This window comes from Tinamus guttatus, unplaced genomic scaffold, assembly GCF_059628265.1.
Source record: "Tinamus guttatus ecotype Peru unplaced genomic scaffold, ASM5962826v1 Tinamus_guttatus_pri_ptg000397l, whole genome shotgun sequence".
NCBI classification, from domain to species: Eukaryota; Metazoa; Chordata; class Aves; order Tinamiformes; family Tinamidae; genus Tinamus; species Tinamus guttatus.
Window position 1 is genome coordinate 4,091,800 of NW_028288931.1, and position 27,994 is coordinate 4,119,793.

The following is a 27,994-nucleotide window of genomic DNA, read 5'->3' on the forward strand; positions in this document are numbered from 1 at the left end:
AGTGATTGAATTCTTGCTAAAGGTGTGGGAGGGGAGCGGGGGGGTCGCGGGAAGGGATCGGGGTGGGGGGGCACTTGCGAATCCAAACCAAACTCTCTGGGGCCGCGGCCTCGTGTATTGTGCAGCTCTATACTAGAGTATAACGTTTGTACCTTTTGCAGGAAGGTGAAGTTCTGCCGACGATGCCTTGTTACTTGCTTTATAAACTTTTTATAAAAGTTATAAAAAATTTTTACATAATAAAGAAAAAACAAAACGGTTGTTTCAAACAGCTTTGCCCTCCTTCTATCCAAACACTCTCCAGATTGGCCCGGAGAAGCAGGACAGCGCGGCCGGAGCTGCTGGGTTTGGGATGGGGGGCTGCGGGGAGCAGAGCGGCAGCCCCGGAGGCAGGAGCAGCCATCCTGAGATCCCAACTTCTAGGGTTACGTTAGGAATCTCATTAATTGTTTAATAGCTTTGAAATGTCAGTGCAGGTATGGCAGGAATTAACCCTAGGCAGCCGTCTCGGGCGGAGGTGTCTGCCAGCTATTTTGGGTGCTGCTCACCTTATCTGATGGGGAAGGAGTGAAGGCGCTATCGCTATTCCTCCGTTTGCCGTGCAGGGGGAGATGGTCCTCGCCTGGATGAGCCTTGGGAGCAGCTCCCAAGCTGCCTTTCCTGGGAACGGGTGAGGGCCAGCTGGGATAGCCCAGGGGAAGGGGCACAGCTGGATGCTGCCGGGCCTGGATGTTGCTGCTTGGAGCGTTGCCTGTGCTGGAGGGGGTGGTCCTGGTGCTGCAGCCCCTTCTCTGTGCTGCCCCAGGGCAGGAATCCCTCTCTTTACCCCCATCCCGTGCTGGGGGGGGTGCTTTGCCTTTGGCCTCCCAGATGTGCCTGGCTCAGCCGCGGAGCCCTGTGGCCCCGGTGCAGCTGGGCCGGATCCGGCTCCCCAGGGAAGGCTCCCGCCTGCCTGCAATTAGAGGCAGCTCGGGGGCCTCCTGCCTGCTCGGGGCTGCCGGCCCCCACCTGGAGTGCTGGATCCTGCCGGGATCTGGATACGGGTCAACCGGACCGAATCCGCTCCTCCTGAGACCAGCACGGTGCTGGCATCTGCCCATGTCCCCAGTGGCTCTGCAGAAATGCAGGTGAGTGAGGGCTGTCCCGTGCTCTGTGCCTTGGCCCTAATGCAGTTGAAAACCTGGGATCTGGGCATCCTGTCTGCATCCAGGCGGTCGTGGGCAGAGCCAGGCCACGACCGAATCCGTATGGTGCCGAGCTCAGTCCCGGATCCCGACTCCTTGGGCAGTGGTCGTGGCTTGATGTCCTCCTGCCGCCACGGCTGGCATGGGACTGGCTCCAAGGAGAGGCCTTGGAGCTGCCCGCACTGCCAGGATGCAAGCTCCCTGTGCGGCTAATAAGCAGTGATAGTTAATAACAGTTAATAATAGCAATTAATGTTGCTCCCCTGCCGCTTCGGGCTGGCTGCGTGTGCAGGGGGGAGGCGAAGCAAATCCCTGCTCCCTGTGTGTCCACAGGGACAGCAGTGGGACATGGTGGCCCTGCGGCCAGCAGCTCCCAGGGGCTGCCGGGTTTGGCAGCGGGAAGCCTTGGCACCGGCTCCCGGGAAGCCTCGCAGGGCCGGCGCCTCCGCGGCAGGCGGATCCCAGCGCGGTTCCTGGAAGCGCCGTGGCCGTTCCCAGGCCTCGGCCCCAGCAATGGGAACAGCGAGGCGGGGGGAGGAACCCGGCACGCGGCCCCCCGCCCCGGCTCGCCTTCCTGCCTGCTGTGCTGAAGCCGAGGATTTCTTTGGAAACCCTGATAAAAGGGGAAAAAAAAAAAGGAACATTGCTAAAAATAGCGCCCTTTGCCTCGGTAGCCCTGGGATTTCCCTCATGGGGCAGATTTACTGCAATGGACCCCCCATTCCCCTTCCAGCCCTCCCCAGCTGCTCCCGCCGTTTGCTCCGAATCCTCTTCCCAGGGTGGTTTCTTTTGTCTTCCAAGGGTGTCATGCTGCAAAGGGGGAAAAAAGCATAAGAATAGCAAAAAAAAAAAAAAAAAAAAAAACAGTGTGTGTGTGGGGGTGATGCAAAGTGGCCCCAAGTGCGCAGGGCTGCCGCTGGCCGGCCCGGCCGGCTCGCTCGCCTCGGCGCCTCTTGGCAGGGCGGCGAGTCTGATGCAATCGGCGGCGCTGACGGAGGCCGCGCCGGCGGTTCCCCACCTGTATTTGCCATTGTGTGCCCGGAGCTGTTTGCAGGTGTTTGCTGGCGCCGCGCTGTCTGAGCCGCACTTCCCTCCTCCTCCTCCTCCCGCTGCCTTCCCCGGCCAAGGCTGCCTCCCCCCCCGCCGCGCGCGGCCCGGCCCGACGCCAACCAGCCAGCCGGGCGGCCGCGGGGCCAGCGCGCTCGCCGGGGCGCTGGGGTGCGTGCCGGGGGGTCCGGGGGGGCCCCGGGACACACGGGTGCTTGCAGGCGAGCACGAGTGCACGTTCTTTGCACACGCACATGCCTGTGCGCGTGCACGCTGTTTGCATGCGCATGCACGTGCTTTTGCATGCATACGGGCTTGCGATTGCGCGCGCTTGCACATGCATGTGCACACGCTGCAGAGCAGCGTAGCTGCCCCACCAGGGACATGCGTGCACACGCTGCCTGTGTGCAAGCATGTGCATGCACTGGTGTGTGCACGCTGCAGCAGGGGTGCACCGTGGGCATGGCAGCAGCATGCGTGTGCACGCTCCCACACGTGCATGCATGCTCACGTATGCATCTACCAGTGACCTGCATGAATATGCATGCTGACACGTATGCATGCATGCATCTGCCGTGCATGCCGTGCATGTGTGTGCACTCACATGTGTGCAATGACACATGCAACTCCCCTGCCCCAAGTATCACCTCCCCCTAAAGTAAAAGACCCCTTTCACCAGCCCTGTGAAGGTCTCGACTGTCCCCCAAGGGCATCCCCAAGCCCTCGGCTTCCTCCCAATGTGGCAAAAATATCCGTCCCCTGGGGCCCTGCGGCATTTTCGGCTCAAGCAACGGCTCTTCCTGTCCCAGCTCCCGATGTGGAGTGGCCGGAGCGGCCACGGCGCCCGGCCTCGCTTGCGAGGGGAAGGGAGGATGACGAATCAGGGGCGCTGGGGGATTGGGGCCAGGGTTTGGGTTGTTCCTGACCTGCCCCGGCTCAGCGCCCGGTTCCGGGGCCCCCACGCGCACCCATCCCACACAGCATCTCCCAACCCGCTAATCCGGGGGGGACGTGGAGCCCCTTCACCTCCCACCCGCCGGGACCACCCGGCAGCACTGGCAGCCCCAGCAAGGGGACCCAGGCGTCCTGGCAGCCGGCCCCGCTGCTCCGGCCAGGCCTTTGGCTTCCACTTTCCCACGGGCCGTGTCAGGGCTCGAATCCCCGGCCCGAGTGCCGCGTCCCTGGTCGCAGCCCTCAGAATTGCCAGATCCCAACTGTGCCCCCCTGGAAGCTGTGGGCCCAGATTGGGGGAGTGGGATTTGCCCCCTCCCACGATGCCAAAGGGGGATCTGAGGGAAGAGCCGAGTGCTACCGAGGAGACCTGGGCTCAGCAAGGGGGGCTGCTCCTGGATCGGCAGCACTGGTCACGGGGGGACACCCAGGGATGGTACCTGAGCTCCTGATGTGCCTCATTTTCCTCACCTGGAAGGGGGACAGTGGGGTTCCCCATGGAGCGGGAAGCAGTGACGTCACAGGCATGGGGAGCGACGTCACAGGGTGCGGAAGGGCGATGCCGCCCGTTCCGCCGGCTCGGAACGGGGCGGTCGCAGCATCACGGGTGCCCGGAGCGGGTTGGGCGATGCCTGGCAGCGCCGGGATGGCCTCCCCGCTGAAGATCAGGAGGGTGAGCGGGTCCCTGTCGGGGTTCCCACCGGGACAGCGGGTGTCTGGATTGCGGGGGAGGCTGTGGTTGGGGCAGGGGGTCTGGTGGGGTGTGGGACCACCCGGACCCACGTGATGGCCTCGTCCCTCACTGCCAGGACAACCCGGACATAGATGACAAGTGTCTGCCCATCAACTACAAAGACGTGGTGCGCGGCGAGGTAGGACCCCTGCCCCGAGGCCACGCGGGTGCTCCGGCCGCGCGGGCGCTGCTCTCACGCCGTTGCCCTCGGCAGGACCTGTGGGATCGCGAGGAATACCTGTGCAGGGTGTGCATGGGCCGCTTCCTCGCCCATCCCGCCTTCAAGCTCACCGTGGCCGTGCTCATCATCACCAACGTGGCCGTCATCGCCACCGAGGCCATACCGCGCTTCAGGGGCGTGAGTGACCCCAGCCATGCCGGCCACCAGAGAACCTTGTCCGTGCTGGCTCCCTCCTGTGGGGAGCAGCTCCTTTTGGCATCTGCTGCTGGAAGTGGTTGGAAAGGGCAAAACTGGCCTCCCAGAGTCACTTTGGGTGGGAGAAACGGGAAGTTTGGTTTTATATTTCATATTTTGTCCCCCATGTTGGCCCTCCACAAGGAGTCGTGAGCATCTTGTCCCCTCTTGGGCAGGCGAGTGACCCATGTCCACCCCTGTGGACCAGAGGGGGCTCCTACAACGCTCTTCAGCACTCGTCTCTGTCCTCCCTCCAGATCTACTTTTCGCTGAGCACGGCCGTTGACAACATTGTGCTCATGGTGCTCTTCTTCGAGGTGCTGCTCAACTGGTACAAAGGGTTCTGGCTCTACTGGAAGGTGAGTGAGTCCAGCCGGAGCACTCAGCATCCCTGTGCTCCTGCGTTCCTGCATCCCTGTGTCCTTGCATCCCTGTGTCCCTGCATTGCTGTATCCCTGCATCTCTGTGACCCTGCATTCCTGTGTCCTTGCATCCCCATGTCCCTGCATCCCTGTGTCCCTGCATTGATGTGGCCCTGTATTCCTGTGTCCCTGCATCCCTGTGTCCCTGCATCCCTATGCCTCTGCATCCCTGTGGCCCTGCATTGCTGTGTCCCTGCATCCCTGTGTCCCTGCACTGCTGTGGCCCTATGTCCCCGCATTGCTGTGTCCCTGCATTGCTGTGTCCCTGCATCCCTATGTCCCTGCATCCCTATGTCCCTGCATCCCACGGTCTCTCATCCATCCTCTGCTTGCTCTGCGTGTCCCAGTGTCCAGTTCTCTCCCGGGTGTTGGGTCACCGGGAGCCCTCGTGGCTGTCGGGAGCACAGGGACACGGAGGTGGTGAGGGGACGGGGACATGGCCCGGCCGGGACCAGCAGGGCTGAGATGGGCTCTCCGGCTGTGGCTCGATGCTGCCGTCTCCAGGGGAAGAGGAGGAAGAGGCCGAGGCCGCTTCCACAACCGCCTCCGCCGCGGCAAAGCCTTCCCTGCTTCCATCACCCTTAATGCAGCAAAAAGCCGGACTCCTGGGCCCCTTCTCACGCCCTGTGCTGTTGATGGGGGGCTCCTGACTTCTCCTCTGGCCCATCTCTGCCTGGGAGACACCAGGACCTTCTCCAAGGCCACCAGCCCAGCTGGGAGGCTGCTTGGCTGCTGCATGGCTGGTAGCCCTACTTGGCCCCCTGCAGGCTAATGGGGACAAATAGGGAAGAACACAGTTTTTTGGGGGTCCCTTGGGCTTTTTTTGGGGGGGGTCCCTGTGGTTGCAACCGATGTTGGAGCCCCATGTACCCTGCATGGCCACGGGCTTCAGCTCCTCTTCCTCTCTGTGCAGGACGGTTGGAACATCTTCAACTTCCTCATCGTGGTTTACCTGCTTGTTGGCCCCTTGATCCCTGTCCTCAACGATCCAAAGATTTTCCACATCCTGAGGTGAGCTGGGGAGAGGGCGGCCTCCCCAAAAGCCTCCGGCTTCCCCAGTTTGGTGCCCCGTCCTGTCCCCTGCTGTGCAAGGTCCTGGGCGTGTGGAGGAGAAGCAAGGTCTGGTCTCCCTGGGAGCGCAGGGGAGCGGGGAAACTGAGGCACAGGGAAGGGATTTACCCAAAACCATCCAAGAAACCCCCTCCAAATTTCCTAATTTGGACACATAATGTCAGCCGTTACCCGGCTTCGTCCCTGAGATTGCAAGGGAGAGATGCTGAGGAGCTCGAGCCCTTTTCACCCCTTGCTCCTCACTGACACTTTCCGGAGCTGCTTTGGGGGGTCCCTCCAGCAGAACCTCCCCTAGAGCCTCTCCGGAGAGGCTGGGAGGGAACCGCGGCCTCCTGGCTCTTTCCTCCCCCCTCCATCAGCGAGGCGACGGGAGCTCTCACCTTGCCCCAGGGTGATGAGGCTGCTGCAGGTCTGCATGCTGGTCAAGGGGCTGGCGCGGATGATCCGAGTGATCTTCAAGGCCATCCCCAACCTGCTCAACATCATGTTCCTGCTCTTTATCCTCATGCTGGTAAGCCACCCACTTCCTTAAGGAATTGCCCAGCTGGCAGTGGGCCTGGAAACAGGCAGGAGGAGCCCAGGGCCCTTTAGGAAACACTTGCTTTTGGTCAAGGGGATCCAGTATTGGTCACGGTCATCAGAAGCACAGATGGTTTCTGAGCTCCCTAGTCAAGCAATACAGCTGCCTTCCCTTGTCTTGGTTGCCAGATGCGGAGCATCCTTCCCAGCATAGCCCGGGAAGGGGACGGTGAAGGTGGGACGCCTCCCTCGTTGTCTTTGTGCAGGTCTTCGCGATGCTCGGGGTCATCCTCTTCAGCAACACCATCCCAGGCCACTTCGGCAACCTGGGGAAGGCCCTGTATTCGCTCTTCGTCTGCATCACTCAGGACGGCTGGCTGAACATCTACCAGGCTTTCGAGTGAGTGATTGAGCCTTGGTCCTTTTGCAGGGCCCCGAGCCAGCAGAGCCACCGCTGGGGTGACAGGGCTTGGGGACACCTGGACAAGGGCTCTACGCTGGAGCTTAGCCAGGGTCCCCACTTACCCTGGGGAAAGAGGGAGGACTGGGTGGGATGTGGGTGTGTAAGGGCAATATGGGAACTCCTTCTCCATGGATGCTGAGATAGGCTCCTTGCTTGGATGGTGGCCACCACCGACCGTCAACCAGATTGTCCCTGTGCCTGGCAGGAACGAAGGGAATGCTCTGAAAATAGGGGGTGCCATTTACTTCGTCGTCTTCCTCACGGGCGGGGCCTTCATCTGCGCCAACCTGCTGGTGGCCGTAGTGATGTCGAGCCTGGAGGAATCTTTGATCTCCCATAAAAAGAGGCAGAAGAAAGAGCACGTGCCCAGCCAGGCTAATCAGCCCATCCTGGAGGTAGGACCTGGTGACCAGGGCAGGTCAGCTCTGTGGGCATCCTGAGCCAAGCAAGGGGCTACTGTGGGCTGCAAACACATCTTGAAATGACCCTGGAAGGGCCATGTTTTGGTGCTTCCCTATAAAAATATCTTCTTGGGTGGCCAAACTAGGGTTGCCTCCCATGCCCAATTCCTCCCTAAGGGGAGCTCCTCCACCTCGCGGTCCCCATCCTGTTCTTCTTGTCTTCTCCAAGAGCAGGGACTGTGGGAACACCCTGGGCATCACTTTGCAGCACATGATCTTTTAATTTGCAGGCTTTGTGGGCATAAGGGGAACGTTTTCCTGCTCAAAAGGATCTTTGATCCACCCTGCAAGGGGCTCCTTTAGAGTCATATACAGCCCCAAAATGATTTTTCATGTGTCAGAGGGATCATGTCATCCAGGACCCTTGTTCTGCAACTCGTGGGTCTCTCAAGGGTGGTAGTGGGGGGATTGGGTCTGATGCTCCTCTTCTGTGGAGAGCACTGGCCTCCAAGGTGAGCTGTGTGGTTTGAGAGGAAGAAAGATGCTTTGCCGGGTAGAGATGAGGTCCTTCAGGGTGGAGACGCGGTCCTTCGGGAAGCTGAGGTTTCCCAAGAGGGGAAAACCCCCGGGTTGCAATTCCCATGGCTCTGTGCCTCAGGAGAAGAAAAGCTCCTGGGAGCGGACACGGCTGCATTGCCATGTTCAACCCCTCCAGATGGCCGGCGAGGAGGTTGACACGGACCGTGAGCGCAGCCTGAGGTTCCCAAAGACGGTGATGTGGGACAAGACCTCCATGTTCACCTCCCAGGAGCAGCTCAGCACCCACCTGCCCAACCTGAACAAAAAGAGTTTTAACAACCTCTGCATCCTCTTGCATTCCATCCAGGACAACCTCAGTCACTACAAGGAGATCCGCGAAGAGATCAACACGTGAGGCCAGCTCTAAAATGCCTTCCTCTTTGCTAGCTTGCTCATAGGCTGAGTTAGGCGGAATTAGCCCATTTATGCACAGTCAGGGCAAAATAATCCCCTCTCCAAGGAGATCTGTCCCAGAGAGGCTTTCTTCTCAGTTGTGGGTGGAGGATGATGGCTGCCACCCATCTGGAGGGGCCAATGTGACAAGGAGGTACCACCCCACGGGTTCTGGCAAAGGAGAGGACTTTACTGATGGAAAGCTGTGGCTGTAAAGCCTGAGGAAGGCCTGTTGAATGGGTATTAGGTAATATAGCTCTTGTCTAGGAAGGGAACTAGAGAAACGTTGTCCACTTGGGTGAAGTCCATGGCCTTGCTGTCCCTCTGGGTGGACAGTGGTTGGAGACAGTGCCTCTGCTAGGAAATCTAAGACTGTGTTGAGGCTCCTGTTGGGTGAGAACACGCACCAGCCTCCATCTTTTGGACATTTCTCTGTTGATGGAGACCTTTGAGCTTCTGTCATGCACCCATCACTGGATATCAGCCTTTCTCTCCGGTTGCTCTCCAGTCCACATGTCCATTACTCCCATCCTGAGGGATTTCTAGGAAAGGTGAAGGCTGGGGGGCGATGGAGCAGAGCTCCAGGGTGAGTGGAACTCGGGGGCTGCAGCATCACCAACGAGATGAACGAATGTTCCCTCCTCTCATGGTGGCGTTTGGGTGGTGGGTCTGATGGACAGGATGGGTGGAGAGCTTCCTCCTAACGCCACCGCGTTGTGTCTCCCAGGATAGTCGAGGAGGTGAGGGCCATGGACTTCAACCAGGCGCAGGAGCAGGAGCTGATCATGCGGAGCTACCTGACCAGCGCGGACAACCCTTACTCCAGCGATCGGTGAGGTGTGGGCACGTCCCCAGCGCTCCTGTCATGCTGAGGGTCCCCATCTGCAGCCCTCCACGGCCGAACCCCCTCCCCGCTCCCAACCAGCATCACACCAGGTCCACTCTGTCCCGGTGTCCTTCTTCCAGGGGGGTCTCTTCATAGCAAATGCCATCCCACCATGTCCCAACAAGTCCCACCTGGTGTCCTTCACACTCCCGCTTTGCTCCTTTCTCCAGGCAAACATGATTGCCACCGAGGAGATGCAGGACACACTGCACCGCAAACGGGTCACAAAACCAGTGGCCCCAGCTCAGAGCGCACAGCCCCGAGGATGGGACGTGACGGTGGAGGAGAGAAGAGGTGCCTGGCTCCGAGGACAGCATGTCCTGTCCCAGGCCCCCATGTGGGATGCCCGGACGGATGGAGGATGCGCAGCGGCATTGGGACGGGTGGGACTTGTGCTTGCGGCGCGACACTGGACCGATGTGGCAGCAGGCGATGACATAGCGAACTGTGTCCCCAAGGAGGTTGGGAGAGAAGCAGAGAAGGCAAATCCAGCGTCCTGGCACGTGTCCTTGCCCACTGAGCCTTGCGGGAGAGCGGACAGGCCACCTGGACTCTGCCTCCCTGCTGTGATGGCTGGAGTGAAAACACAGAGTTTGGAGACCTTGGGGACTTTGGGGGACCAAAACCCCCGATGCCTGAGTCGCCCTCCAGCCTCCTGCCTGCTGAACTGCTCCAGCCCCCCATATCCGTGGCTGTGAGGGCATTCGCTGCCAGGCAGGATTTGAGTGCAGGGCTCTGAATTGCTTTTTTTTTTTTTTTTTTCCTCCCAAACAGATGGAACCCTCTGGGACTGATCCCGCAGCTCTCTGCAGCCTGAGGGGCAGGGGATAAATTTGGGAGAGGTGTTTTTTTTTTGGAGGAGGAGGAGCAGGGGTATTTTGAGGGGGGTATTTGCAACCCACAGGCTGCAGCTGCGGGCCTTTCCTTGCAAAAAGTAAAAAAAAAAAAAAAAAGAAAAAATTGCAATCGCGGTGACGACCAGTCGTGCCCCGGGTTAGAGAGAGGGGTCAAACCCACCCCCCCGTCCCGCTTTAGCAGGAGCAGGTGGCGCCAAAGAGGCCCCGCCTCCTCATTTGCATGCGGACCCCTCCCCGCTGCGCGCCGCGCTGCCCCTTTAACGCCCCCCCCACGAGGGATGGGAGGAGGCAGTGGCAGCCAATCAGCGCGCTGCGTTTTCCGCGGGAAATCTGAATTTCGCGGCACGTCTTTTGGCGCTTAAAAAAAAAAAAAAAGCTAGCGAAAGAGAAAGGGAAGGGAAAAGAAAGAAGGGGAGAAAGAGCGAAGAAAAGGGAAGGGAAGGAAAGAAAAGGGAAAGACAGACGGGAGCGCGGAGGGGAAGAGCCGGGGCCGCCGCCGGGCCGGGCCGTGCCGGGCCGGGCCGCGCCGCGCCGCGCCGCTCCGGCCTCCATCCGGTTCGAGCGCGAACGGCCACCGGGGGCGACTCTGGGGGCGAAACGCGCCTTTCCCGCAAGTTTTTGCCGGCCGCGGACTCTCCCCGCTCCCCACTTAATTTTCCTCTCCCCGAGTTCCAGCTGCATCTGCAGCTTTTGAGCTGTTTTTTTTTTCTCTCTCTTTTTTTTTTTTCGGGAGTTCCGGCCGCTGTCAGGGCCCCGCGGATCCCTCTGGCGGCTGCAGGCGGGCAGCTCCCGCGGCCCCCCCGCGTCTTCCTAGCCTCCCTCCCCCGCAAAAACACAGCGATGCCGCCCGCGGGCTCGTGACCTGCCCGCCGGGCCTCTCGGACGGGACTCGCCGATGCTGCGGCTCCCCCGGGGAGCGTCCCCCGGCGCGGGGGCGGCCGGGCCCCGCCACCCGCCGCCGCCGCCAGCGCGGGCCATGTCGGCACCGGGCCCCGCCGAGCGGGCGGCCGCTGCGGGCCGGGGCAGCCCCCCGGTGCCCGCCGGGGGCTTCACGCAGCTCTGCTCGCAGGGGGTCCCCCCGGCGCGGCGGGGCGGCCTCTACACCACCCCGCAGGGCCCCGCGGGCCCGGGCATCAGATCGGCCTCCGCGGGAAGGCTGCCGGTAAGGCGTCCTCACCCCCACCCTGCCCCGACCCCAATCCTGGCTTTGCACCCGCTCTTCTGAGGGTCTCCGGAAGGGAGCGGGGCTGGGGGAGCTCCTGGCCGTGCTCCCCCCGCCCCCCGCTGGGGTCTGCGACCCACAGGGTGTCTCCCCACCATGGAAGAGGGCAAAGGCCAAAATCAGGGGTCGCGGTGAAATGGCTTGAGGGTTTCTCAACTTCCCCTGGTCCTGTGTGCCCGCAGAGCTGGCCCTGCTCTTCCGCTTCTCTCCTTTTTTTTTTTTTCCCTTCTCTCTCCCTCTTTTTCTGTCCCTGCTTGCTCGGGTGGTGGCTCCAGTGGTGGAGCCGAGGCCCTTTCAAAGTCCCATATCGTGGTAAGGAAGTGGAGGCTGCGCAGGCACCGTCCCTGCGCTGTGTCTTTACTGCCCTGGCTTTGGGCAGTGACACCCATGGTGGCCTGTCCCCTCCAGGGGACGAGGGCCCTTTCTGCTTCACTGCAGAGGCTTGGTTCCTGCTGGGGCAAGGATGAGATATTGAGTTTGGAGGGTCACAGTGGGGCTTGAAAAGTGTTTGCTGAGGATGAGATTGAGCTGCGAGGGGTCCCCTGCTGTCCCTGTCCCCCCGGGGATGCCCCTTCCCCTCTGGGCTGCCTGGGCAGAGCTGGGCTGGGGTACGTGGCTTTGGGGGGACAAGGGGATTCCTGACAGCTGTGTTTGGCAGTGCCCGTGTCATTGCGACGCAGGCAAGGTTTGGGGCCAGGGCTGTGCTTGCCAAGCCTGCTGGGCTAAGGAGAAAATGGGAGAACTGGGGGTAAGAAGTGTTGGACGCTGCCCATCCCGGTGCTGAGCGGGTCGGACACAGGACAAGCCCTTGGCCGGTCTTTTCCCGGCTTGGGCTCTCCTCCCGCAGGGCCCCGCTGTGCCAGGCAGCTCCCTGGCAGCTGGGCATTTAATTCCCGCCTGTCCTGCTTTGGGCGCGTGTCCAGTCTGCACTGGGAGCCTCTGTTCTCCCAGGGCTGGGGGGGCATCCCAACGCGCCTGCTGCCCCACTCCGGCTTTGCCTGATGGATGAGTGGATGGATGGATGGATGTTCCCTGCCCGCTGGGGCTTGGTGCCAGCTGGGGATGTCACTAGGGCTGATGGTGTCTCTGTGGATGCGGGGCTGGCAGGGAAGGAAGCACCTGTGCTACTCCCCCTTCCCGAAAAATACTCCCCGAATCCCGACGAACAACCCTTCCTGCTTTTCTGAGCATAATGGCAGAGCTCATCCAGGCTCCAGTGGTGCAAACGTTGGAGCATTCCGTGCTACCGGTTCCGGAACGGTTGTGGCCCCTCTAGGGATCCTGGCTCACTGTCCCAGCCGGAGCCGTTGGAGCTCTTCGTTTTCCAGGCCCACATGGTTCCTCAAGTGCCAGTATGGATCCTCAGGGATGATGGCTCCGCTGTGGCAGCCCGGAGTGCCAGGGTTTCCAAAGGCCGGCACAGCAGCGTGCCAGGAATGCCGTGTGGCCCCTCGCCCTGATGAATTAGGACTCGGAGCGGTGGCCTTTGCACGCGGAGCTGGAACCAGTGGATAAGGAGCGTTTGCTCCCGCTTCCCAGCAGGCGCCGGCAGCCGCTCCCACGGCGTGCCGGCCGCGTGGCACCCACGGCATGGGGAAAGGTCGCTCGCTCCGGCTGCCCAGCGCGGGAAGGAGGGACCGGCATCGCGCAGCTGCCGCTTTCCCTTCGCCTCGGGCTTGGAGATGTCCCCCATGGATGCGCGTGTTTCGGAACTGTTTTACCCAGGGCAGGGTAAATCCCAGGGCCATCCCGAATATTTGTGCTGCTTGTGGCCACTTGGCATCTCCATAGGGCTACAAAGGAGTCTCGGGAAGAGTGTTGGCTTTGCTGGGGGTTCCAGGCTTTCTTAACCCTGAGAAAACTGTGTCCGCAGCCTGTTGGTGGAGCCGTTTGGATTGGCGCTTGCAGGGGCCTTTTCTGCTTCCATTGTTTATTGCCTCTTGTGCCTTTGGAAAAGGGGGAGCAGAAGTGGAACAGGAGGCTGTTGTATTTGCAGGAGGGCCCATGGGCACCACGTTTTATCCGGGGATGCGCCTGGGGGGATGTTTGGCATCCGGGGGGGGGATCTTGGGGGCTCCCCTATCCAGTGCATGGGATGGGGGTGGTTGTTTGCAGGGCCGGGCTGGTGGTGGCTCCGGGGGGACGCTCTCGGGGCGCCGCGTTCCCACGTCCCGGGAGCGCGGGGGCCGGGGGAGGCAGGAGGTGCGGGCAGGGCCCGGGCAAGCCCGGAGCGCGGGGCGGGCGCTGCGGCGGCGCTGGCAGCGGCGCGGGGGCCCCGGGCGGCGATGGAGCCGCTCTGATGCTTGGGCTGGGCACAGGGTGCAGCCCCTGGCGCCGCGGCTGCGCCCGGGGCTGCTTGGCGCGGTGCCCGTCCCCCCCTCTTCCCGTCCCTCTTGCCCTCTCCCAAAACAGGGATCCTGCCTCTTCCCCCTGCCGCATCCCACCCGCATCCCCCCAGGTGGGGGGGACTGTGCGATGACCAGAGAGGGCAGTGGAGGACACAACCCACCGCGCTTGGGGACAGCAGGGTGGCTTGTCCCCTGCTCCTGGGCACTCCGTTTTGCTCCCATTCATCCGCCCCGTGTGCTGCCCGGCTCAGCTGTCGGCCCCCTAATCCCACCCGGCAGCTGGGACTGAGCCTCCCCCTTGTCCATTGTGTGTCCCCAAAGTGGGGGGGCTGGGGGGGAACAGGGATACATGGGGAGCCCCCAAAGCTGCTGCCAGGCCTGGATTCCAGCCTGGGGCCTGGCAAGTCGGGGGCATGTTGTTCCCACTGGGATCTGGGGGGTCTCCGTGCCGGATCATCGCAGGGCTGGCGGATGCGCCGGGGTCTGATCCGGGGCAGGTGTTTCCCACGCGCTCAGTGCCGGCAGCTCCGGGGCAGAGCCGGGGGCGGCGGGGCTGGTGACGGAGCCGCCTTTGCCGGGGAAAACCTGCTTGGGGAAGGGAGGGGAGGGAGCGCATTCCCACAGGAGCCAAGCTCCGAGCTGGCTCCCTAGCCGGCTGGGGGGGCGGAAAACCGCCGGCGGCGTCCTTTCCGCCTGCCCCCTCGGATGCCAACACCCGCGGAGGCTCCAAACCCCTCCCCGGGAGCCGGGTGCCTCAGCGGAGAGCGGAGCCGCTCCGGGCGCAGGGACCATGCGGGATGCGCTGGTGGGGACCCTGTGGCCCAGCCCGGCCTGGGGACAGGTACTGCTTGGAGGAGGGCACGGAGCTGGGGCGGGGGCTGCCCTCAGCCCAAATCTGCTGGGGTTTGTTGCCACTTTTTGGGTTTTGTCGCTGCTAATTCCAAGGGATCTGCAAATCCTGAAGGATTTGCACCACTTGAGGACTGGGGGGGCATTCGGGTTCATTCCGGGAGCTCCTCAGGGCTGCACCTGCTGCACATCCCTTGTCCTGCCCCCTGGGTGGCACCGGCAGGTCCCCCTGCCAGCCGGAGCGGTTGGGTTCGTGGCGGGGGCATCCACGCGGTGTGGAGCAGGGCCGGATCCAGGTGCTCCAGCGCCAGCCATGTGTTCCCACCACGCGGGCAAGAAACCGGAGGAGCCGGTGGTGCAGCTGGTGCCATTCCTGGGGCTCAGGGCCAGAGAAATCCCTGCGGATGGCGGAGTGCCGGCGGCTGCGGGAAGCGCTCAGGCTGCCAGTGCTGAGAGCATCCGGACGCATCCCGGGAACTGCTGCGGGAAGGAGGGAGGCGGAAGGTCCCTCCGTGCCATCCATTCCAGCATCCCGCTGGGCTGGAGCTGGGGCTGGTGCCTGGCTCTGCCCTAACTGGGTTGTTTTTCTCTATTTCTCCTGCTCCAGGCCAAGCGGAAGCTGGACCTGGAGGGCCCAGGCCAGCCAGGCTGCCCGGAATTCCGCACGCCCAAGGACAAGGGCAGGAGCCTGGCCCAGGTGCCCAGCCCCAGGAGTAAGTGGTGCCGGGCCGAGAGGGGAGGAAAGCGGGAGGCTGGTTTGGGATAGAGGGGCAGACCCCATTGCTCTCCCGTTTAGAGCTGCCACTCTCTGCACTGTCCCCTCACACTGCCCCAAAATGACCCAAACCTCTTTAGAGTGGCGAGGACCATGTCTGGCCCTGGGGCATCCGTGTCCCAGCCTGAAGCAGGGGCCGGAGGGGTCTCTCATTTCCCCGCAGCCCCCAAGTCCCCCGGTGAGAAGACCCGCTACGACACCTCGCTGGGGCTGCTCACCAAGAAGTTCATCCGGCTGCTGAGCGAGTCTCCCGACGGCGTCCTGGACCTCAACCGCGCTGCCGAGCTGCTCGAGGTGCAGAAGCGGCGCATCTACGACATCACCAACGTGCTGGAGGGCATCCAGCTCATCCGCAAGAAGTCCAAGAGCCACATCCAGTGGATGTAGGTGAAGGAGGGAGGGAAGGATGGATGGATGGGAGGATGGATGGATGGATGGATGGATGGATGGATGGATGGATGGATGGATGGGGGAAATGGGGTGAGCTGGCTCCCAAGGGCAGGTGACAAGTGGTGAGCTGGGAAGGATGGGGCGAGGTGGCTTGGGGACATGGGACATGGTGATGGGTGAGTGGAGCTCGTGTGTGGCACAGGGGGACGGGGATCTTCGAGGACGTGTCAGTGGTCACCAAGCAGCAGGTGCTGCGCCAGGAGCTGGCCGAGCTGGCCAAGACGGAGAGGACGCTGGACCGGCTCCTGCAGGACTGTGCCCTGCAGCTCAAGCAGCTGATGGATGATGAAGCCAACCAGAGATATCCTTGTTGGGAGAGAGCCGTGCATGGGACTCGGAGCAGGGGCTTGGGTGCCGTCCAAGTCCCTTGCCCTCTCTTTGCTCCCATCCTGGGTGGACAAATGCACTTCCTGGGATGGGGAAAACGCTGGGAGCTGCGTGTTTGGCAGCAGCATTGCGGGGCTGGGGGGAATGGAGGGGTCTCCCTTGCAGCTTCGTGTTTTCCAATACCCCTTCCGTGTCCACGCTGGCCTACGTCACCTACCAGGACCTGCGCGCCATCGGCACCTTCGAGGAGCAGACGGTGATCGCGGTGAAGGCTCCGCCAGAGACGCGCCTGGAGGTGCCTGATTTGCAGGAGGTGCGTGGGGGCCGCTGCGGGGCAGGGGGGCTGCCTTCATCTTGAGTGGCTTCATCTGGAGCATCCCGGGGGACATCTCCAGGTGGTCCTTTCTCCGCTGCATGGCAGGGTTGGGGTGTCCGTGTGCCCCATGGGGCTGCTTGTCCCTTGAGGGGCTGTGGGAGCTTGGGGGACACTCCAGAGGTGCCCTGAGCCCCCCTTTCCCCCTGGCAGGACAAGCTACAGCTCCATCTGCAGAGCACCAAGGGCCCTATCGAGGTCTATCTGTGCCCGGAGGAGATGCCAGAGGAGCCCCCCGCTGAGGAGCCCATCCCTGCCACGCACCGCGATGTCCCCTCCCCTGAGAAAGGTACCCAGGGGGGCCAGCGCTGGTGGCCGCGGGGACGGCTCGATGCCCCCGTCCCCTGCTCACCTCCGCCTCTCGCCGCCGCAGCGGAGCCCCCGCGCATGGAGGCTGGGCTGCTGGGCTCTCCGCGGCACCTCCTGCAGCACACGGAGGACCAGCTGCCCTGCGCCCCGTCCTACCTGGACGCGGGGCCCTTGGTCGGCTTCTCGCCCCCGCTGGCCCACGACGACTACCTGTGGGGGCTCGAGGACGGCGAGGGCGTCAGCGACCTCTTCGAGGCGTACGACTTGGGCGACCTGCTCAAGAACTGAGCTGGCCCGGCCTCGCCGGCGCCTCTTCCTCTCGACCTCTGCGAGCCTTCGGCCTCTTCCTCTCCCTCGGTTACTTGGCGCGGCCAAGGACCCCGAAGGTTAAACCGATGGCGGCTCCTGCGGTGGTGTTGGTGGCATCGTGGTGGCGGGTTGATGTCTGCTACCCTTGTGGCCTTTCTTCCCTCTCTGCTGGTCCGTTGCGGAGGGGCTTTGGGTGCCGGGTTGGGGCTCCTTGCTGGGCTGTGAGAATTCCCAGCTCCCATCCAAGGAGTTGCTCCAATCTCATCTGATTACTGCCTATAGAAAAAGGAAAGAAAGAGAAAATAATCAAGCGATTCTTGCAAGATGAGGCCGTCTTGGTGGTGCCCCAAAACCTGTCCCTGGGGGGGCAGCTTGTCTTGATGTCCTTCCCCATGTCCCCCAGGTAGGCCAGTTCTTTAAGGTTGGGACTGGTCCCTTGGGGGCATTTTGGGTAGGCAAGAGCCATATGGATCATGTGCATGCAATTCCTCATTCCTGGCTCTAGAAATTGTGGGAAGCACCTTGGCAGGATGCCAAGCGCTCGCTGCAGTATTTTTTTAGGAGGATCCGTCCCCTCCAATCCTCCACTTCAGTGTCTTAAAGCTATTTGTACTGGGGATATTTAAACTGGATCCCAGCGCCGATCTGGATGTGGCCGCTCAGGGGTTATTCTTGGCCTCAGCACCGTGGGCGCCGTGGGGACAGTCCTACTGGGAACGGCATCCTGAAATGCGGGAACGCAGGAGCTGGACTTGCCGACAGTGAGCAGAGCTGATCCCCAGTGATGTCCCTGCCATCACCTCGCATCTTCGAGCCCTTCCCCTTGGGAATTTGCTAGGAATTGGGTCCCAGAGGGGTTGCTTTTGGCTCCAGGTGTTGTAAAATGTACATAGCAATTGCACTGTATTTATACGGGACCCACCTTCCAACGCAGCAGTGTTGAAGGTTTGTTTGGGATTTGGGTTTTTGGATGTGTATATTTAAGTTCTCCTGCAGTTTGGCTTGGACTCTTGTGGGTGAGAATGTGTTTTATTGCAAAAAAAAGAACAAAACAAATCAAGAAAAAAAAAAAAAAAACTTGTGGCACTTGATGTTTTCCGCTCAGTGGGGGATGAAAAATAAAGACTTTGAGTCAAAGAGCTCGTGCTGCTTGGGGGTTATTTGGGGAAAAGGTGGATGGAGGGCTGGCTTCTCTCCTTGCTCCTTGGGTCTAAAACGGGAATATAGAAGCTCCAGAGCAAGGAGGAGGCTGGGGTCTGTGCCAGGCTGGGATGGGCTCGTGCTCCTACCTTCTAGGACAGGGTTTGGTGGCTGGAGAGTGAGGAACCTTTTTGGTCCTTCTCCCTGGTGCTGCCCCAGCAGCACTGGACCAACCCAAGGTCTTGGGGCGCTGAGAGCCAGTGACATCCCGTGGTATTCGGTGACATCCCACAGTACTCGATGACATCCTGTGATGCCTGGCGGCTATGAGCCCTGCCATCACTCGTCCTATGGTATCCGGATGGGCAGAAAAGGAGAAGGAGGAGGAGGGAAGGGCAGGGCGAGGGAAGCCGAGTGAGGGGCACAGAGTGATGGGGCCATGTCCCGTGTCCCCAGCCCCCGTTCCCGGGTCGCTGCGGGTCCCCAAGCGGCCCGGCGGGACGGAGGTGGCACCGGCCCGGCTGGCAGTCCCCACGCTGGCCAGGAGGTGGCAGGGCCACCCTAGGAAAGAGAGCCCGTGTCCCAGCCCCTGTCTTGCCGGGGGGACCCGCTCTGGGCCTGGGGGGAGCGAAGGGGACTGCGTTTTGGCGGGGACGGGTCCCGGGGCAGGAGAGGTGGAAAACTCGGGATGCAGCGGAGAGAGGAGCCCCCAGACCGCGGGCGGGTGCGATCGGGGGTCCGTGTGCTCCAGACGTGCTGGACTGGGCCAGAGACTTGGGCTGACTCCGTGCATCTGGCCTCAAAGCTGCATTTTCCTGGCCCCTTTTCCAGGCAAGAGAAGGATAGAAGGGAGGAAAAGGAAAGGGAGCAGAGGGGAAGGGAGAGTCTGGCACCTCAGACAAAAGGGATCCTAAATCCAGCCCTTCCTACCAGGCTGGGTTCACCCTGGGCGACCACAAGTGATCAGCAAGATAAAATCCTGCTTTTCTGTTGCTGCGAAGGGCCAAGTGCTCTGAGAAACACGCTGGCCAGAGGAGCTCTGGGCAGTCTCCACACGGAGACGTGACCCTGGCCTCCTTCCCTGATTCTCTTTCCTGTTATTTGTGACCAGCTCCTTCTTCCCCTTTCTCCTTCCCCTAGAAATCTGTTTGTTACTCCCAGCCCTCATATGTCACTTTGGGGCTTTTTGGAGCAAAGCCGTGGCGCAGCATGAGAAACTGGGGACAGCCTCATCCTGCCCTCGAGCTCCAGGCTGTGACCAAGGAGACTGGCGGCCCCCATGTCCCCTGTGGTGCTGGACCACCCCACAGGCTGCCCTTTCCCTCCATCCTGGGGACACTGCTTGTCCCGTGGGTGCTGGATCCAGGGACATTGGAGTGATGGAGCGGGGGCTCTGATGCTGGAGCCCTGAATCCTGCTGACAGCAGCGAGGCCGAAGGGTTTAGTCTTCCTCGACGAGGCCGAGCAGTTTTGCGTTCCTTGTCCCCGACCGGGAGGCGACCGGCGGGGCCCCCGCGGCTCCCGGTGCAGCGGGGCGGCCCCGGGGAGGTCCTCGTCGACTCTTCGCCTTTAACGGGCCGGCGGCCAAGCTGCGGGGCGGGCGCGCACGTGACGGCGGCGGCGGGGCGGGAACGAGCGAGCGAGCGGGCGGGCAGAGGGAGAACCTCGGCGGCGCAGCCCGGCTGGCTGCGGGCACGGGGCGCTGAGCGGCGGCGCCGCCGGGACCGAGCCCCGGGGCCGCCCCGTGCCGGTGCCCCCCGCTCCCGGTGCCGCCCCGCTCCCCGGCCCGCCGCAGCCCCCACCATGCCGGAGCAGATGAGCGTGGCCGAGTTCCTGGCCGTGACCGGCGAGGATCTGAGCTCCCCGGCTGCCGCCGCCTTCGCCTCCAAGATGCCCAAGTGCCGGGGGGCAGTGGGGGCGCTGGAGGAGGTGAGCAGGGCTGGGAGGGAGGGAAGGGGATGCGTTCCCCACTTGGGAAACAGCCCCCTCCATACGCACACACCCCCCTTCCCCTTTCTCCCGGGACTTGCGGTGCCTCTGGCACCCATGGGTGCTCTTGCTTGCAGCATCTGCCCTCTCTGCTGCGTCACCCTCTGTTTATTGGGGTGCCCTGCTCGGCCTCCCCCAGCCTGGCAGGGAGGCCGGCGCAGTGTTTGCGTCACTCGTGTTTTTTTGTTGCTTGCCCGGGTGCCGCGTCCTCCTGCGTCCTCCCCACAAACGGCAGCATGAGGAAACTGGGGACTGGAAAGCTTTTTGGGGGAGGCTTGTGCCATCCCTGGTGCCCTTCAAGGTGTTGGGTGGGCCGGTGTGGGGACCAGGTGCTGTGTGAGACCATGAGACAGCCCACACTCAGGGCTCCATCCCCGCAAAGTGCTTGTGCCACCTTTCCATTGATTCTGGTGCTTTGGGAACCCCAACGTGTCCCTTGCACCCTCAGCACCGGCGGTTCCTCTCGGAGTCGGGAAGAGCAGCAGCCTCTAGCTCTGCCGTTTGGGGAAGAGCCCGCTGGCATCAAGCAGGAGCCAGTTCCAGAGGGATGCCCCCCGGCGTGAAAAAGCCAAGCAGGGTTTTAGCCCCCGACTTGGCAGCTTCAGCAACGTTTTTTGGGAAGGTCCAGGATACGGCAGGCCTCCTTCCCCCTCTCCTGCCTTTAATTGAGGCGCTTTCCAGCTGGTCCCGTGTCCTTTGCCAGCTCCTCTTAGCCGAGGAATGGCTTTGAAGGAGAGCCAGGCCGCGCCGGGAAGCGGGGCCAGGTGCCAGAGCCAGGGGCCCCTGCTCGGCCCCCCAGCCCCAGAGTCCATCCTCCAAGCTGGAGAACGGGCCGGCCAGGAGCATCCTGGCACGTGCACCCGCCGCTGGCTCTTCCGTCCTTCTCCCCTGGCCTGGGGTAGGAGGAAGCAGTGGGAATTTCGTTCGGCTGCTTGGCATCCTCGGGGGCTGCAGTGGATCCGTGTCCCGCAGAGGTTCAGTCTCTGCCGCGAGGCGACGGCGGGGGGCTCTGCCGCGTGTGCTTGGGGAGGGGAAAGTGGGGCCCGCATGGGATGTGACTTGGCCCGGAGCCTGTGTGAGCTCGGGGCTCTGAAGTTGAATTTTCCTGTGAACTGATGTGTTTTTGAGGCCTGAATCCTCCCCGCTCCTCCCCTCTGTGCTGCATCGGGGACTCCACCAGCGCTGCAGCCACCCTGTGCACGGGTCTGTGTTGGCTTCCTGCAAGACCAGGGCAGCAAAGCAGCTCCCTGAGGTCTGAATCGTCTCCGGTCGCTTTCCCATCTCCATCTGTTGAGCCATTGGGAAGGGAGGGGAAAAGGGGAGTGATCATCAGGGTGCTGGGGGGTGCTGAGCCCTCATTCTGCTCTCTGGGGTGGGCTAAGAGGTCTACCCTGCACCCAGTGGTATAGGGTGGCACTGGGTGCTGCTTCAGGCACTGGGCGCTCTGGATCCGGGCAGGATAAGCATTTCCCCCATGGGGGATGTAGGTGGAATGACAGGCCAGCGGTGACAGATGTGCTCGGGATGCCGATGCCACTGCCTGTCCCGCTGGGATGGAGGACGGGTCGATGTCCTGGTAGCCACGGCGGCTCCTGCACCGAGCGGCACGAGCTGGTGGCAGGAGGGGGAGGTGGAAGAAAGGCCCCTATTGAGCATCCACGAGGGATGCGGGAGGGATCCAAGTGCCCTTCACCAGTGGCTCGTCCTGCTCCTCTGGCTGCAAGCGGGAGCCGGGGTGACCTGGCCTGTTCCCGCAGAACACGGAGCTCTTCCTTCCCTCCATTGCGGCTGAAGTGTCGAATCCAGCCTTGGTTTCCTCTTCCCCAGGCTAAGCCGGGCCCCTTTTGGCAAGCCAAGTTATCCAGAGCTGTGCCCGGGGGTACCCTGGGGGCTCCAGAGTTGTGCCCAGGGGACATTTGCTGCCACTCCAAGGCAAGTAGGTGCCCCAGGAGAGCCCATGGGCTGGTGCAGCAAGGGGACACGAGTGGCTTGGGGACCTCAGTGGCTCCTTGAGGCACAGTGACATCTCCCAGGGCTGGGACAAGGGTGGCAAGTCCTGGAGCTCATCCCGAGGCTTCCCTGTGCAGCCATCCCCTGGATGACAAAGGTGTTTTCCTCAGGCCTCCCCAGCACCATGGGGCAACCATGGCCGGGGGCGGCCGCTTCCCGCCTCTTCCCTCCACCCCAATCCTCAGCCCCGCCAAATCCTGCCTCCCTTGGAGCCGGGCTGACCCCGCTGTCAGGAAATCGGCCTTGACATCAGCCCGAAAACCTCCGGCGAGCGAGCGAGCGGCTCTTTCTTGCAATTCCTCCGCGGTTTCATCCCTCGCCCTTCTTGCCGTTCACGCCCTCCAAATATTTCCAGTCTGTTATCATGCCTCTGGTACCTGCGGCGCAGCCAAGCCGCCTTTAACTCTTTCCTGATGGAGCCGTCCGCAGCTGGCTGCCTGCAGTGCTCCTTTTCCCGGTGTTCCATGTTCAGCGTTTGCAGGTCAGATGCATCCCAGTCAGATAGAGGTGCTGGCAAGGGAGTGATGTGGAGGGGTGATGACCGGGGAGTCTCCATTATGGGATGAAATGGGGAGGGATCCCCAGAACCGCTATCCTGCACATCCATGGTTGGCAGCATTCCTGCTTCTGGGATTTGCTGTCTGCGTGTTTGAAGGCCTTGTTGGGCCTTGGAAAGGTGGGGGATGTGTTTTGTGCTCTGCGTGGAGCCCTGCACTCTGCTGTGCCCACTCTGGCTGCATGGTGGGGACAGGCTGGCTGTCCCCGTTACGTGATGGGATGTCCCTGTGTATCCCCATCCCAATCACGTCTCCCGTGATTGCTCTGGAGGCATTTTCCATGGTGACTGGAAGCTGCTTGGCTCCAAACAGATGCTACCCCCCACTGCTGCAGCCACAAAGCATCCCCGCTCCCCGTGTGCCAGGAGTGCTCCCCGAGCCCATCACCCGGCGCTGCCACCTCGCTCACACGCAGCCGCTCCAGGTGCAGCCAAAGTCCTTCCCGGCAGCGCACGGACCCCAGGACGGAGCCACGGCTCTTGGTATCCCCAGGCCGGTGCTGGGATCCCTGGGGCTCAGCAGCTTGGCTGCGGCCCCGCACATCTGCGTGGCAGAGCAAGCGCCGCTGCAAGGGCCCAGTGTGGCCAGCTGGGCCGGGGGGGGCCGGCCGTGCTTGGCGAGGCGCGGGATCTCATTGGGGTTTGTTTCTGCGCTTTCACAGAGCCTGGATGGGGACCAAGCCATACTCCAGAGGATAAGGAAATATGTGAAAGCCATTCATGTCTCCGGGCTCAGTAAGTCGGGCTCTGGGAGGCGCCGGGCATCCCCCTGCCTGGGCAGTGCCTTGGATGTTCCCATGGTCTGTGAGCAGCCTCCATGCCCATCCATGGGGAGGCAAGCTTAAAAAGAGGGAGGGAAAGGGGGGGTCCTTGAGCATCCCAGAGTATCCTTGTTTGAGGATGCAGGGATGTAGGGGGGGATGCTCCGAGCATCCCGCAGGCATGGGGTGCTGTGGAGGTCTCACCGGGGCTGTATCCTGCCCAGCGCACGCGGAGAACGAGGAGCAGTACAGCGAGGCCCTGGAGACCTTCGGCAACAACCACCTCTCGCAGAACAACCACGAGCTTTCCACCGGCTTCCTCAACCTGGCCGTCTTCACCCGCGAGGTCACCGCGCTCTTCAAGAACCTGGTAGGTGCCCAGCGTCATGGACACAACATCCCCGGTTGGATATTGCCTGGGGCGGGCGGGCGGTCGGTGCTCCGAGCACAACCAAGACCCCTGAGCTGCATTTTGCTGCTCCTTCCCGGCTCTGCCGGGGCCGTGACCGCCACGATCCGCTTTGGGCTGTGCTCTTCGCTTGTTTATTTATCCCTCTTTACCCCATCTCGCATCCATTGCACCTCTGCCAAGAAAGTGAATCCAAGCGGCCCCGGGGAGCGGGAGGGAGTGCCGGCTCCCTGCTTTCCTGCTGAGAGAAGCTGCTTTTTGTTTCGTTTTTCTTCCTCTTGTTTTCCGGGGAGGTGAGGGCTGCCGGAGGCCCAGGCGGGAGCTGGAAAGCTCCATCTTGGGAAGCAGGTTGCCAGAGGGAGCCGGGTGTGTGGTGCCCGGGGCAGCCGCTGGTGCCCTGTAAAGGGACATTGCCGACTCTGGAAAAAGACGAACTGCCCAAGTGCCCCGTTGTGGGTTACCTGCGTTTTGGGGGCACTTTCAGTGGCCTTCCCTGACGTTTACCCTACCAGGCCTCCCTGCCGCCTGCCCTCCCTCCTCCCAGTTATCCCTGCCCGGAGCCCCCGCGTGCTCTCCCGACGCTTTTCGGGGAAGCGGCCGGGCAAAGAAGTCCAACCGGTTCCTGGGGCGAGGGAAGCGCTGCGCGCCCATGCCCTGCACGTGGGAGAGGTGGGAACAGGCACCGGGGCTGCTGCTGACACCCCCCGGCCACGTCCCCCTGCTTCATCCTCCTCCTCGAGGCTGAAGGCAAGTGCAGAGCCTCGTCTCCGGAGCAGGGATGAGCTGCATCCCTGCAGGGCGCTGGTGATCCCCGCTCCCGGCAGCGGGGACGCATCTTGGGACGATGCCGGGAACCTCCCAGTGTCACAGAGTGGCCGCTGGGGTGTCCCTGCCAGGGAAGGGGGACGAGGATAGAGCAGCGATTTCCCCGGCAGGCGCCAGGGCGGTTAGTGGGAAGGGCCCCACGTCACCCGTGTTGCAGCAGCGAGCCCCGGCCTGCCCCGCCGCTGCCTGCGGCCGCCCATTGCAGCCTCCTTAACCCTTGGCGGGGCCGTCCCCATGCTGTGGGGACGCTGGTGCCATCGCCACGCTGCCCTCTCCGCCGCGGCAGGTGCAGAACCTCAACAACATCGTGTCCTTCCCTCTGGACAGCCTGCTGAAGGGGCAGCTCAAGGACGGGCGCCTGGTGAGTCCCCTCTGGAGGGACAGAGCGGCCGGGGGAGGTGGCATCGTCCCCCAGCTGCTGCAAGGGGTTGTCAAGGGCTGTGATGGCTGGAGCTGGGGAACGTCCCTGTCGGGTCGCCGGACTTGGGTGGCCGGACACTGCTGCAGTGCCGTGGGGTCCCTCACCGCTGCCCTGCTCCTCTGCAGGACTCCAAGAAGCAGATCGAGAAGGCCTGGAAGGATTATGAGACCAAAGTGTAAGTCACGGTTGCCTCTGGCCTAATCCCCCAGCGCACAAAGGGGTTTTGTCCTGGGGCTGTGGCTGGTGCCGCATTCCCAAGAGCTAGAGAGGAGTGGGAAAGCCCTTGTCCCCTTATCCCCACTCCCATCCTCCCTGCTGGAAGGACATGAACATGGAGGGAATTCTTCCTATTCCTCCCTGCGGGTGCATCCCGCTGCCCCATCCGCACATCCCAGCTCTGCTGTGGGACCCTTTCCCGCCTCCTGCCCAGCAGAGGGAAGATGGAGAAGGAGAAGGAGCGAGCGCGCCTGGCCGGGCTCCCCCAGGCCGAGCCCGCGGTGCCGGAGGCGGCCGAGGACGCGCAGAGGGAGCGGCGGCTCTTCCAGCTCCACATGTGCGAGGTAGGAGCCAGGCCTGCCGCAAAATCCTGGGAGGAGCCGGGGCGGGATGCGGGATGCAGCGTCCCCCGTGTCCCACGCAGGGCCGCGCGGCGCCCTCGGCCCCACGGGAGGCTGGGGCTGGGCGAGCGGCGCGGGGCTCGGCGCGGGGCCGCGCCGCTGGGGCCCGGCCAGATGAGTCATTCCTTTGAATAGCAGCACTGTTAAATAAATAACAGCACATGGAGAGGCTGCTCCGAGCGCCCCGGCCGGGGAGGGGCCAGGCAGCCCTGCAGAGAGGGGCTGCGCGGGGGTCTTGCACCCCTGATGCTGCTTTCGGGGGGACCCGGGCTGCATGTGGGCCAGGGGCTGGTTTTGCATGCATTGCACGCATGCATACATATACATGCATCTGCATGCAGGATTTGCTGCTCCTGGGGTGGGGATGTGCTCCATTTTCTTCCCGAGATTGATATTGAGGGGGTTTGGAAGGGCCAGATCCTGATCCGTTGCAGTGCTGGGAGTATCCCCCTGCTCCAGGTGGGAGGTCGGAGAGCTGGGACTCTCCCGGCACCTCCCTTGGCAGCAGGGAGCTTCCGCGGGAGCCAGGCATCTGTGGTCCTTTCCGGCTGGGACTTTGCCCAGGGCTGGTCCAATGCTCAGGGCTCCGGGTTGGGAGTCCCTCCGACTCCGCAGTTCCTGATGGGCTGGAGTGGTTTAACAGGCCCTTTGTCCCTGGAAGCTCCTGGTTGTGCCTGGGTAGAGGAAACTGAACCCTGAGCAGCAACGTGGCCCAACCACAAACCCCTCCCAAGGAATCACTTGGAGCCCGGACAGGGACCCAGGCGTCCTGCCCCATCCCTGGCCGCACAGCAGTGGGAACCCCCCTGTTCTGAGCGTTGCTCCTGCATCCTCTCCCGCTCCTGCTTCCCAGCCCGGCATGGTGCATTCCCCTGGGCCAAGCTGCCCTTTTTCACAGCTCTCGGCACATTAATCCAGCTTCTCGACACGTTTATCCACCCTGCAAATTGCTACACCCGGGTTTTGATCCACAGCATCCCATGGGCATCTCTGGGGCCAGTGCAGAGTTCGGGCCGGGATTGCCCTGAAGTGTTTTCCCCTCTGCACTCCGCCGGTCCTCCCAGGGTTTCCTCGCCATGGAAAAGGCCCGGAGCGCTCCGCAGCTGGAGGAGCGGCTCGAGCGCCTCCCCCTCCGCTCGCCTCCTGCTCGCAATCCCCAGGAGAGCGCGCGCCGGCGGCCGGGAGGAAACTTTACCTCCTGGGCAACTTGACAGCTGCGCAAGCCTGGAGATGAGCCTGCGGAGGGAAATTTCTCTTTGCTTTGCTTTTTTTCTGCTCATGTGACCCAAATTTTGAGATTTTTTTTTTCCTGCCTGCGGCCGATTGATTGGTTTGGTTTATGAGGCTGAAGCGCCACGGGCGCTTGTCCCCCAGGATGTCACCGTGAAGGACCGTGGCCTCCGGGGCTGCTGCATTGCAGGCGCTCTCTGCTCAAGATGTGATTTTGGGAGCAAAGGGGTCGCGTCTTGAAAATATTTGGCCTATTTTATGTTTTCTTCAGCTGCGCTGGGTTGGGGTTATTTATTAACTCCAGAAGTAATAAGCAGCGAGTGAGGCATGCTCCGTTGGTAACCCGAGGGGCCTGTCTTGGCCCCTGAACTTCCCAAGGCTTGGAAGACTTCCAAATCCAGGTTTTTTTCCGAGGGTGGTCCCCAGCGAGTTGCCTTCAAATCCTACATCTTGACTCGGCATCTTGAAAGTGAGCCAAAGTTTTAACCCTCCTCCCTTTCAATGTGTTGTCCACTGGTAGTGAGAAATCCCAGTTTCTGAACTGCTTCGCTATGGTCTTCACCACTGTCTCACCCATCGTGCTCTTGCTCCTGGGAGTTTTCAGGTAGTCCTCGCTTTTGCTGCCTAACCTGGTGCCTTCTCCCTCCCCAGTACCTGCTGAAAGCCAGCGAGAGCCAGATGAAGCAAGGGCCAGATTTCCTGCAGAGCCTCATCAAGTTCTTCCACGCTCAGCACAAGTAGGTGCTGCTCACCAGTGAGCCTGGGACGAGGGTCACCTCTGTTGCACCAGTGGGGAAACCAGGGCAGGGAGGATGCAGTTGTGTTGGCCAAGAGCACGTCCTTGCTTGGGGTCCAGTCCTCACAATCCGGCCTCGGGCCAGCATGGATCCTCATGAGATGAGAGAGGAACTTCTACTGAATGCAAGGCCAGTCCTGTGTCCCCAGATGTTTGGGTTGTCCCAACCTTTGGGCTGGATCATCCTTCAGCAGTGTCTATCCCTAGGCCCTACTAGCAGGGGAGCCGCAGAGCAAAAGCAGCTTCCTGGGAGGTTGCTCATTTCTCCTGTCACGTTTCTGTAAATAACCTCTTTTTCTCCATCCTCCCCATTTGCATCTCTCCTTACTTGAATGAAATAAATGCCCAGTTTCTTCC

General features: G+C 62.1%; 3 protein-coding genes across 3 annotated transcripts; all 3 read left to right on the forward strand.

The window, feature by feature from the left end:
• The first annotated feature begins 3,828 nt into the window (after positions 1-3,828).
• Positions 3,829-9,244, forward strand: CATSPER4 (cation channel sperm associated 4). The gene is made up of 11 exons (XM_088530988.1): positions 3,829-3,855; positions 3,992-4,054; positions 4,130-4,273; positions 4,588-4,689; positions 5,666-5,763; positions 6,214-6,334; positions 6,609-6,742; positions 7,011-7,200; positions 7,922-8,136; positions 8,906-9,010; positions 9,235-9,244. The coding sequence occupies exons 1-11, from the start codon at positions 3,829-3,831 to the stop codon at positions 9,242-9,244; spliced, it is 1,209 nt and encodes a 402-aa protein (XP_088387114.1).
• Positions 9,245-10,816: 1,572 nt separating this feature from the next.
• LOC148593427 (transcription factor E2F2-like) lies at positions 10,817-16,862 on the forward strand. Its single transcript, XM_088530989.1, has 6 exons — positions 10,817-11,083; positions 14,948-15,053; positions 15,279-15,498; positions 15,708-15,866; positions 16,091-16,205; positions 16,419-16,862. Exons 1-6 carry the CDS (start codon positions 10,817-10,819, stop codon positions 16,860-16,862), a joined length of 1,311 nt encoding a protein of 436 aa, XP_088387115.1.
• Positions 16,863-19,826: 2,964 nt separating this feature from the next.
• Positions 19,827-27,782, forward strand: LOC148593428 (arf-GAP with SH3 domain, ANK repeat and PH domain-containing protein 3-like). Its single transcript, XM_088530991.1, has 8 exons — positions 19,827-19,952; positions 23,241-23,313; positions 23,564-23,709; positions 24,860-24,934; positions 25,120-25,169; positions 25,428-25,554; positions 27,493-27,578; positions 27,698-27,782. Exons 1-8 carry the CDS (start codon positions 19,827-19,829, stop codon positions 27,735-27,737), a joined length of 723 nt encoding a protein of 240 aa, XP_088387117.1. The 3' UTR covers positions 27,738-27,782.
• Positions 27,783-27,994: the final 212 nt, after the last annotated feature.